This window comes from Euprymna scolopes, chromosome 22 (assembly GCF_053919585.1).
Source record: "Euprymna scolopes isolate OS-2025 chromosome 22, ASM5391958v1, whole genome shotgun sequence".
Taxonomy (NCBI): Eukaryota; Metazoa; Mollusca; class Cephalopoda; order Sepiida; family Sepiolidae; genus Euprymna; species Euprymna scolopes.
This window is the reverse complement of record NC_136503.1, coordinates 108,841,458-108,854,072: the sequence shown is the minus strand read 5'-3', so window position 1 is coordinate 108,854,072 and position 12,615 is coordinate 108,841,458. Positions and strand designations below refer to the sequence as shown.

Sequence of the window (12,615 nt, the reverse complement as noted above, 5' to 3'; positions counted from 1 at the left end):
TGCAAAACACACCTTCACAGGAAATTGGAGTCTCCGGAATTTAAATGGAAGTACTGAGTCCGATGGAACTAAGGGGATCCTTGGCAGTAGAACGGTTTCGCCTTTGTAGGGACCACAGGAAATGGTGGCCTCAAGTACATTGGTGTGCAATCTGGTGATAACACATCTGGTTCCGTTTGTTATTTTTGGCGGTTCCAAGGATCGAAGAATCATGATTGGCGATCCAATTTTGAGATTTAAAATGTGTGGAGGCATTCCAGATATCTCCAAAGAGTTTAAAAACTCCACAGGGTAGTGAACAGCTTCATATTCATTAGTAGCTGAATCAACTGACTTGTATTGCTTTGTGTCTCCTGGAAATTCATCCATTATTGAATTGTTCAAATGATTCACATTGCTGTTTAATGGCGAAATAATAGCCCTCTCAGCAAGCCAATCCGGTGATTTTCCATTGTTTTGCAGGTCTGGGTACACTTTGTCTTTCAGTTGCTTCTGATTACCGACACATTTACCAAGCGCAGTTGGAATCTTAATTGTGTCAGGTGAAGAAGTGATAGGAAACTGACCATTACCGATTTGGAGAAGCAATTTTGAGAAGTCTGCTGCAGCTGTGTTATCAGAGATATAGGCTCTCATATTAGTAGTCAGTCTCTTCACTATAACGTGCCTCCAGAGATAGGATTGTTTCAAACTTGCATTGACAATGTTAGCCCTTGTGCCATTTTTAACCACTGGGAGGATTTGACGGAAATCACCGCAAAATAAGGTTGGAATGCCACCCATGGGATTCTTGTTTCCTGTGATGTCTTGCAGTGTTCGGTCAATTGCTTCATAAGCACTCTTGTGCGTCATTGGGGCTTCATCTACAATGATTGCAGAGGTGTCTCTAATTACATTTGCCAAGGCTGAGTTACCAGTAATTTTGCAAACTGGCTGATCCATTCGATGAGTATCCAAGGGTACTTTAAAAGTGCTGTGAAGAGTGCGGCCACCTTGTAGTAGAGTAGCAGCAATGCCACTGAATGCTGTTGCAAGCACAATCTTTCTCATGGATCTAATCTTTGCAAGGATCAAATTGATTACAAAAGTCTTGCCCGTACCACCTGGAGCATCAAGAAACATCATGTTTTTGTTCATTTCACCTTGTGCTTCCAACATTGCCATGAATGAATTGTAAACTTCTCTTTGAGAATCGGTCAGTTTTTCTTGCATATTTTCTGCTTGTAGGGAAGTTCTTCAAGATTATAAGTAACTTCACGTTGATACTCTCTCGCGAGTCTTTCATCTCTCCCTTGCATTGGTGCAGGTAATCCATAGCTTGCCAATGGTTGACCGCACATAAGGAGAACTTTTTCTTCAATTAGACAAAGAGTTTTATTGTAGATGTCCTCATTAAAATCTGCTTCTGGATTGTTAACTTCTTGCCTGTATCTGTGAAGAATGTCTTCAGATATTACATCACGAAAAGCCATCCAGATCTCAAGAGGATTTCTTGGCTCACAGGCTGTTAAAATTATCACAAATAGGCTTCGCAAATTAGAAGGTGATTGAGTGGCACTTGCCTCTCCTACTGCTTGATGCAAGTGATGGTCAATTTCTAGAAGGCCTCGAGCAAGGCACGCTGCTCTGTATGTTTCAAACACCTGACCATTGTATGCTCGCAAATTTTGAAATGAAGTTGGACCAGCAACCTCATTGAGCAACAGGCGTAAGAAATAACACTCCCCTGCTTTTGGACTAATCGTGTAGATTCTCCCAATGCATGGTGCCTTCCATACATCATCATTTTCAGTACCTTCAACTTGTACCCCACGCATTCTTCTCATCCATTTCTTTGTCGATTTGTTCCAAGTGTAAAACTCAGGGACTTCTACGTATTTGAGACCCCTTGCAAAGTCATCCTCATGGCAGAGTTGAAAAAATGCTGTCAAAGTTGTGGCAGGCGGTGGACCTTGGGCTCGTTCCAGAGCAGTATCAGCTGAGAACATGACACGCTGCCCATTTTCAAGATGAACAGAAAGTTGTACAATTGGGGGGAAATGTTCATGGATGGGATGTTCCAATATCCTCCAGGCTGCCTCTGAACTGCCGACATACCTTGCATTCTGGAACTGCTGGATCTCATCCACAATGTGACTTTGTACTTGGCCTTGTTGGTTAGCTGCTCCATCAGTTCTTTGTAGTTCAAACACTGCTTGATCACATCCTTTATTCACGTATTTGAGGACATATTTGATGCTTTGGATCGAGCTGCAAATTTCTACGTTAATGTGAGCGTTGAACTGCTGAAGGAGGACCTTGTTGTAAGGAACAATCCACTGGTTTGTTATTTCTTGATTAACATACCGACCATTTCTCTTCATCCTTATTGTACCAGTCTGGCCTCCATCTTCTGGTTTTCTTCGCCTGTACTTGGGGTAAGAGTCTTGGCCTTGCTTGGTACACTGAAGAAATTCTTTTGGGTATTTTTTGGAACATTTGTTGTCAATCATACATGGACAATTTGGATTAAATGGTCCACAAGGTCCATGCACCATATGTGCCATCAGTCCTCTTTTTTGATATTCAATACTGTACAGGAAAGCCCTCAACCTGCCAAATCCTCCCTTTTTAATAAATTCAAGTAACTTTTTTAGCTTCTGCCTGAAAACCCTGGCAACAATATCTGGACGATCCTGAGGGTCTTGCCCTTGAAGACAATTTTCTGTAATTTCTGTCCACTTTGGATTTGTTGTGAACATGATGAAGAGGTCGGCTCGGCCCATTCGCCGAACATATGCCATGGCATCACTTTGACGCTCAAACATGTATCGAGGGCCTCCTGTATAAGTTGCCGGAAGTACAACTCGTTGACCAAACTGTTCTGGATTCCCATCCTCCCTAAGAATTGAATCTCTCAAGTTGCTATAATTGTCAGCTCTCAGGGTCTGTTGCTCACGCCTCAGGAACTGTAAACGTTCTGTTTCAATCTTGCAGTACACATCCACCAGCCATTGTTGAAATAGCCTTCGGTACCAGAGAAAATAGTTTCCAGGCCGAGTCATTAAATGGTACGAATAAAATTGCTGTTGGGTAACTTTTCGCCCATTGGATGCCTTCATGTAGATGTTGTAAGATGGAGAACCATAGGGGTACATTAACGGGTACATTAAAGTATCGTAGAGGGGATGTAGTTCGGAGATCCATTTTAATGTATCATTTCTAAAACGCAAGACAATATCCCGGTTAGCTGTTGGTTCATTCTCCATTAATATTCCAATCTCATACGTTGTTGTTGGAGCATTGAATCGCCGTGGATGCTCTTCTTGCAGCCTTCGGTCTTCCCTTATGACAACTTCATGTTCTACCAAGTGTTCTTCTTCAATCCTCTCCTTTGTTGTTTTCAGCTGACAAATAAAGCTGTTGTTCTCATGTAAAAATTCAGTCAGACTTTGGAGAATGTCTCTATTGAGTCTACTGTCACGTCCCCGATTATGTAGTTCCTCTTCCAGACTATCCAAGAAGTAGACTTGAATAAATTTTGCTGTTTCATCTTCAGGTGGTAAAAGACTCCCAATCTGGTGGCAAACCTGGCCTCGAATTCTAAAAGAAGGATTCCACCCATGTACTGCCGCAATTTTGTGACCAAATGATGTCATTGCAAAACAATTGTTATAACTGCGTAGATTTTGCAGAAAATCTTTAGAGATGGGACCATTGCCGGAGAGCAAATCTTGAAGCAACTGAGGCAGTGGTGGAAAGCTATCAAGTACAACTTTGCCAGAAGAACAACAACAACCAGGGGTTTCTCCTTTAAATTTTACAGCTGAGCAATGTTGACATACTTTGTCCATTTTTCCTATATCAGCTGTAGTGAGAGAGTCATTTTTGTTGTAGAGCAATCCTTTTCTATTGCAGTGTTCTATTTCATGGTGTCTCAAAGCAGTCATTCGTTGTCTAGCTGCCTCGTTTTCTGTCAATTGCTGGGGCAAAGTCATACTCTCTCTCCATGCAGCCTCTCGTTGTTGCCCTTGGTATAGGCGAAAGCTTCGTTGGGTTTCCGATTCATTCTGATGTCGTTGAGCCACTCTCAACTCACCTTGTGTACGTCTACTTACCTCATATAATTCATTCGATCGTAATATTGCTTCTCTTTCCAGTGCATATCTTTGCCTTTCTTGAATTTCATCTTGTGATGAATTTAACCGCCTTACAGCATGTCTAGTTCTGTCAGCTTCACGTTGGGTTTCTCTTTCCAAATCTGACAGTCTTGCTCTCCTTTCTCTTTGACGTATCCTGTTAAGTTCTAGACGTCTTTCTCTATCTGAATTGTTTTCATTGGAGCGAATTGCAGCAACTCTTTCTTCCTCACTTTCGTTTCTACTTCGTTTGGGTGGCATAATTTCGGTTTTAAACGGAATTGTTTAACGATATTAATGATTGTAAATTAATTAAGCGTAAAGGAAATGTATACTAACTGAAATGGACGAACTATAAATAATATTTCTGAATAGTACAATTATAAACAATTATGCCTCCCCACGGGACAGAGTTAGACACCAGGGTCGTTTTTTAACGTGGAGAAAAGGTACAAAAATAAAAATTGTCTCAGTCGTGAAGGATTTCTCCTCCACCGAAAGAGAACAAGAAAATGAAGTGCAGCATCTGAAGAGCAGATACTACACTTTGATCTTGACCAAAAGGAATGAATAAAAGCGACCTACGTGTGACTCATTACTTCCGGGTGTAAACGTCACAGTCTAAAAGTAATAATTAAAAAAAAAAAGTAAATGTAAAATAAATGTAATACCAACTTAGGTTAACTAAGTAAACAGTACAATTAAAACAGTTCTATTAAAACAAATAATTACTAAGATCTAGGTAATTGTTAGTCTCATTGTTATGGTTTTAAAGAAAAAAATGTGTAAAAAAAAGTTCTGCTTTTGTGAGTACGTGTATTTCTTTTAAATTACATAACCTTTTTATTTTATTATTTATATCTCTTTTAAATTTATATATTTTGTTAGTAAACTGGAAGAAATTCAGTTGAATAAAACCTTGTTCGTGTTCTTTACGTTAAACTCATATCTTTATAAAGGTGCCGGGAAAACTCGTCCCGGGAAAACTCGTCTCGGGAAAACTCGTCTCGGGAAAACTCGTCTCCGGAAAACTCGTCTCGGGAAAACTCGTCCCCTTTCGCTAGGTAGGAAAACTGGTCCCTTATTGAATAAATATCGATTGAAAACACATTTTATGATCGTTCTTGAAGGAGATATTGTTTTTTAAAATAAACTATAGCCCCCCCCCATAATATTTTAAAAAAAATATTTTTACTTGTTTAATGTTTTTTTTTGTGTTTTTAATAAAAGCGTTTATTATGTTCATAAACGAGACCGCATATTTTTTTTTATATTAATATAAAAAGAATTTACGGGTTTGTATTAGTGTACACATAGATTCGAAAAAGTGTTCAAAAAACAAATATATAACAAATAAATGTTATCAAAGGCAAGATAAGTTACTTTTCTACCTAACTGGATATATTTTTTGTGTTTTTATTCAGTGTAACATGTTTATTCAGCTCGAAAAACATGCAATGTTTACCGATGTATTGGAAAATTCAAAATGGCAGCCGACTGTCTCTCGGAGAGGGTACGTTTCGGAAAAGGTATTATAAATAATAAACTAGACAAAATACTGTTAAAAATTCGCTCAATATATGTTACCGTGACATAAGTTGACATGTATTCGGTTGTTTTCTAACAGTATTTTGTCTAGTTTATTATTTATAATACCTTTTCCCAAACGTACCCTCTCCGAGAGACAGTCGGCTGCCATTTTGAATTTTCCAATACATCGGTAAACATTGCATGTTTTTCGAGCTGAATAAGCATGTTACACTGAATAAAAACACAAAAAATATATCCAGTTAGGTAGAAAAGTAACTTATCTTGCCTTTGGTAACATTTATTTGTTATATATTTGTTTTTTGACAACTTTTTCGAATCTATGTGTACAGTAATACAAACCCGAATTTACTTACTGTTGTTTATAAAAGGGTAAAATCGATTTTTCTACTTCGCCGACTATGTTATTTATTTATTTGGAATCGTTTATTTGGCGAAGAAAAAAAAACAGAAAACAAACAAAAAACATGTCGGTCGAGTGTTACGGGAGAACGAGAAATAATGCTTAGGGGGTCTTGATAATCGCTAAAAAATAGAAAATTAAAGAAATTACTGAGGGAGATTTGGGTTTTAAAAGAAAATAATAAATTTTAATATTTTTTAAAATATAATTTAGAGAGAGAGGGGGGGGATAAAACCTATATCTCCCTTTGAAAAGCAACCAACAAAAAATGAAATTAAAAAGATTCTTGATAAACGGTAGCGGAGTTTTCAATAAAATTGATTAATAAATTTATTTAGTGATTACTTTCTCTCTTAATGATTGATTTTAGAATTTTGAAGTAAAAATTTAAAAAATTAAAAATGAGTTAACAAGAGATTGTTAACACATGGCATCTCTCGCGTCAAAAAATATTTCGCTTTTAATTTATTAGTTAATTTTTGCAAAATTTGACAGGACGACAATAAATGTTGATAATTGATAAAATCATAATTTTAAATAACGCATGAGTGCATTTGGTATGACAGAAAACAAAAACATAACAACAAAAAACTATCTAAATTAAAAAACAAAACCAAAAGCGTAACGAAGAATCGAATCGCTCCCTGTTTTTTAATTTTTGGGTTTTGTTTTTTTTATTGTTTTTATGACTCCAAAAAACATTCGTTAAAATAAGAACAAAAAAAAAAAATTGTAATTAACTTTGTATGAACATAATAAACGCTTTAAAATAAGTTAAACCACTAAGAACTTAGCCAGTTAGGTAGAAAACGGACACTTAGAAAATCGATTTTATTTAAAAAAAAAAAAAAAAAAAAAAAAAAAAAAAACATTAAACAAGTAAAAATATTTTTTTAAAAATATTATGGGGGGGGGGGCTATAGTTTATTTTAAAAAACAATATCTCCTTCAAGAACGATCATAAAATGTGTTTTCAATCGATATTTATTCAATTAGGGACCAGTTTTCCTACCTAGCGAAAGGGGACGAGTTTTCCGGAGACGAGTTTTCCGGAGACGAGTTTTCCGGAGACGAGTTTTCCCGGGACGAGTTTTCCTAAATTCCTTTATAAAAGGTTCATCCGGTTTAAAGAAAGCACTAAGTTTAAATAAGACTGGAAATAACTAATTCAATATATAAATAGAAAAATGAAATAAATATAAGCTTTAAGTCTTAAGATAGTAATAATCAAAATGTAATAAATTATTTGTAGTTCAAATCTATGATAAACAGGCTTTCGAAATAGGCTCGACCAGAAAGATTAAATTGGAACGAAATTATAATCTCCGTGCCATTTTCAAAACAACCCCACAAAAGTAACGGTATCCTGCAGTTGGTTAAAATGACAACGTTGGTTGTAAGAAAAATGTAAAAGAAAATGCGCTTATCTGTTTATTTTGACCTGTTTTATTTAATTAAAAAAAAATTGGCTATAACTGGAAGAGAGCGTTATGTTTTGGGGGTTGTTTAAAAAATAGAATGGAAATAAAGTTAGTTCCGTTTTAATTGTCTTTAATTGCGGCAAGCGCTAACAAAATCGAAAAATCACTGTTTACATTCGAAATGTTAACTTTTATAGGTTTACAGGTTTGCTGACAAGGCTGGGGGTGTTTAATACAATTATTTTACTAAATTGATTTTTTTCATTTAAAAATAAAATTATTTCTTTTTTAATAAAGTTTTATTTTAAAATATTTGTTTTTGTTTATTTATATACAATTACGATAGTTGAATTGTATTCTTTCAATTATATTGGCAAGTAAAATATAAAAGATTAAAACGGAACGAAATTGAAATTTCCATTACATTTTCAATACAATCCCAAAACATAAAGCTTTGCTCGCCAATGAATTGTTTTGATAATATACGTAAAGTGAAATAAATCGAATATAAAATTAAATGAAAATATATTAAATAATTAAATATTAAATAGACTTTGTAAATAGTACAGTTGAAATGATTAGAATATTTCCAATACGTAATAAGGTCGAGGTAATTAGTTAAAGAGATTTAATATAATGTGATATGCAAATGAGCATAAGTCATTCGATATGGGGGTGGTTTGTAGACTAGTATATAAACAAATTAGGCATAGATTCTTATGTCTCCTATAACAGAAACATCCTAAAATGGGTTCTAATGTTTCTCTACCAGGAGAGATCTACCCTCTTACCTCCTTTATATTTCGTTGATGATGGAGAGCTGTACACACAGACAGAAACACACGAACCCTATTACTTTATAAAAATATAGATATATATATATGCGCATATGTGCATGACTCAGAGTAAGGAATTAGGGTGCAGAGTTCTAGGCTTTGGTTTTGATTCTAGCTGATGGCACCCAAGTCATATATTTTTAGTTTTTTTTTTTTTATTTCACTACCATCAGGTTCAAATGAAAATTATCTGTATAATATGTAATCTACATGAATTATACTATCATATTTAAATGTATTTTATGACCCTGCAATGTCAGGCGGCATGCTAGTTTAAAATAAAGTTAAACATGTTTAAGGAAGGGAATATCCACCCCCCTTTTTCCTCAAACTTTTTTGCACATAAATTGCTTATCCTCTCAACCTACTAGTATTAGGTTGGTGCAAAAACGATATCGTTTTCTCACACACTCAGATTGATGCAGGTTTATATAAATTAGAGTGCAAACGGGGTCTACAGGTCAAAGGCAGTAAACACAATGAACTCGTTACCTGAGGTTTGAAAAATAGTAATATTGCAGTCTCAATGGAGTATATTTTCCTCATAAAAGTATAAAGATATTCCGATTTCTTATCTTAAAAATGTATAACTATTAGTATTAAAATGTATTGCAATATTATAGAATACTAGCCAGGGTGCCCGGCATCGCCGGGGTGTTTGGAGGTGTGTGTTGAGCAAAAAAAAACAGTGATAGTAGGCTGGCAGGTTCGCGCCTGTCATGCAAAGGCGGAAAAGAAAGTGAAAGAAAACCAGACATCTTACCCCGACTCCATGACGTAACCAGAAGTTCGGAACGTTAAAATTAGGCAAAGTCAATCCAACCAATACGATGACTTGCAAAAATGGCACGCAGAAAATCAACCACTCCTTGTAGAAAACTGCCCAGTTGAGGGTGAAGGAATTAATGTTTTTGGCCAATTTTTCAATATTTATCATCCGAGATGTAGAGCTTCAAAATGATTGCGAAAATCTGTCACCTCTCTCAAAAGTTTTAGGCAGACATGCAAACCTACATTTAAACAGACAGGTGAGATTTATATTCTAGATAACAGCTTTTGCCGATTCTCGATTCGTTATATTTGGGCAAATCATTTGGACAACCTAGGATTCTTGTGTAAAGAGCAAAAAGAAGCAACTGATTTTAATTTAGACAAACTGACACGCTGTTTTGTCTTCCAATAAATATTGTGAAAAAAAAAATTTATACTATATGGATAGGGTCAAGATTAAAGGAATAAAATTGGTAAACATTTACTTTTTATGGTTAGTTTTTGGTAAACATTTACTTTTTATGGTTAGTTTTTGGTAAACATTTACTTTTTATGGTTAGTTTTTGGTAAACATTTACTTTTTATGGTTAGTTTTTGGTAAACATTTACTTTTTATGGTCATGTTTTAGTAAACATTTAGTTTAAAAATACTATAAGAAACAAAAACATTTACAATTTTAAAAAGTAAACAATTTATACGATCATGTTTTTAAATATCTACGCAAGCATAAAAAAAAAATTAAATAAACTTTAGATAATTTGGATTCTTCGGACTGCAGTTCTCATCTGGAATCTTATTTTCACATTGTTTCAGTTCAATGTAATAGTTTTTCTGGTGTACAAAGTGCCTTCAATAAGTTTCCAGACATTTTCGTACAGGCATTTAAAATTGTTGTAGACTCTTGAAAATTCAGTATGTTATTGCAATATGTGAGATGACTAATTTTTAGGATTTCAGGTTCAAATGAACCTCTACAGCAGGAATTGGAATACGCTCTACTAAAGATCTGATTGCCACGGGTGGTGAATTTCAAAAATGCAATATGAACGCGAGGACATTTTAGAAGAATGATATGCAATAAAATTCTGTTTTAAATTTGGAAAAAATGTCACAGAAACATAGAATGCTTTACACTTATGTTTGATTCATGCAAGAGGTTTCAAAATCAGTTTTTGAGTGGTATAAGAGATTCAAGGAAGGCAGAGGATCTGTGAGGGATGAGAAGTGTGGGAGGAGTAAAAAAGTCAGAAATCAGAGTCGATTGGGCAAATAAAGACTGTCATTAATCAAGCCCTAGTCCAGCACCTAACAGCTGCTAAACTCCTGACTGACAAACAATATGGATTCAGGCAAGCCCGTTCAACAGCAGATATCTTAACTGTAGTTTCTGAACGTATATACCGTTCATTGGATAAAACAGGGGAGGGTAGAGCGGTGGCCCTTGATATATCTAAGGCTTTTGACAGGGTATGGCACGATGGTCTTCTAAGGAAAATTAGATCATATGGAATCACTGGAAGAATTCATAATGTAATTAAATCCTTCTTAAGTAATAGAAAAATCAAAGTTGTCCTCGACGGACATACATCCAAACAATATGACATAAATGCGGGAGTACCTCAGGGGTCTATCCTCGGACCTCTATTATTCCTGATATTCATAAACGACCTCCCTGATAAAATTGTTTCGGAGATGGGTATATTTGCCGATGTCACCACTCTCTATAACAGATATGAGGGGAAAACAAATGAACACATATCCAAGGAAATGGCAGAAACACTAGAGGACGACCTCCAATCCGTAGTGGAATGGGGACAAAAATGGTTGGTCACATTCAATGCTGCTAAGACTAAGCTTGTTTCCTTCAATAACTACAAGAAACCTTCTCTACCACCAATAGCAATGGCCAAGAACACATTGCCTAAAAGTACTTCTTTTAAACTCCTCAGCCTAACGTTTACAGGGAATATGAACTGGAATAGATACATTGAGAGCATTGCCAAGGCTGCTGCAAGGAAGGTTGGCTCCCTCTACCGTGCTAGAAAACTACTTACGCCTGCCAGTATCCTATACCTCTATAAGGCAACCATTCGCCCATGTATGGAGTACTGTTGTCACATCTGGGCTGGTGCATCTGCTGCTTGTCTCTCGCTCCTTGACAGGATTCAAAAAAGAGTCGCCAACCTGATAGGTCCTGAACTGTCATCTAGGCTTTAACCTCTGTCCCATCGACGAGATATTGCATCCCTCTGCCTGTTCTACAAATACTTTAATGGTGAATGCTCTGACGAACTGCAAACACTTGTACCTCCCCGACGTAACTACCCCCGACAAACCCGACAAGCTACTAAGTCTCATCGCTTTACAGTAGAGATCCCTAGGTGCAAGAAAGCCTTTTACTCCAATAGTTTCTTCCCCAGAACTGCGGGTCTTTGGAACTCCCTTCCGGGATTCTGCTTTCCCAACTGCAATGATATGCAGAAGTTCAAGTGTAATGTTAACAAACATCTTTCTACTCTTCTACCCTCATAATGACCCCGCTAATTAATTCCCTAATAGTAGCCCCCTGCTTCAAAGTGGCACTGTGCCTTGTTTGGGGTGAAAATTGAATAAAAAAAATTTAAAAAAAAAAATAAAAAAAATAAAAAAAATATGACTATAGAGACACTGAGAACAGTTTCACGTCAGTGTGAGAGGAACTGTACACACAATTAGGTTTTTAAATAATTTTTGTAAGCATAGAAAAAAAAAAAAAAAATTCTACTCACGATCGAACAGTATGCGGTATTTTATCTTGTGATTTTTATCTTTGTCAGTTGCTCGCAGGGTAAAAACCACCTGGTTATACATGCTCTTTGTAACGACAGCTTGCAGTGGTTTTGGTTTGTTGACCAAAACTGGTGGTTCATCATTTACATCAAGGATTTCGATTTGTTGCGTGACGATTTCTTCCACACCTGAAATGAAAAGAAAAATAAATGAAAAAATTGTTTCCAAGGTCATCTCACAAAAAAACAATACGAAAAGTCCCCAGGGACACAAACCAGAATTTTGTCAGGATCACCCATACTGGATTAAGAACAATGGCCTTCACATTTTGGCCAAGTTTCAGAAAAATCTAATGGATGGATCAAAAGTTATGGAGCAAAATGTGCCATTTTTGACCTCTTGAGCTCCTGGGGACGCAACGGGAATTTTCGCAAAAAAGAATTTTTTTTTACTGTGCACATTGCATGAGCCTTTTCTAGTCTCACACAAAAACGCGTTCACGTTTCAAGCCATATTACTTGTCATATACATACGCGCGCACGTCCACACGCACATATATTCACGTTCGCGTACATACTCACGTGTATACACACACATGCTAACATACGCACATGTACACACACATGTACAACGTCACTTCCCCTTTCAAAGGAAATCCACACATACGCAAAAGACCAGCGGAAACAAGCATAAAAGCAACAGACAAGCTGTTTCCAGCCCTTTTCAGATCAGCTTCCAAGCTGGGTGG

General features: G+C 36.2%; 1 protein-coding gene across 1 annotated transcript in view; it reads right to left on the bottom strand.

Annotated features, from left to right (window-relative positions):
• Positions 1 to 12,615, bottom strand: part of LOC145243624 (neural-cadherin-like) — a 273,070-nt gene that overhangs the window by 141,073 nt on the left and 119,382 nt on the right. Inside the window, exon 2 of the mRNA XM_080106647.1 lies at positions 11,867 to 12,055. Coding sequence (XP_079962773.1) covers positions 11,867 to 12,055 — 189 coding nt within the window. The remainder of the gene's footprint in view (positions 1 to 11,866; positions 12,056 to 12,615) is intronic.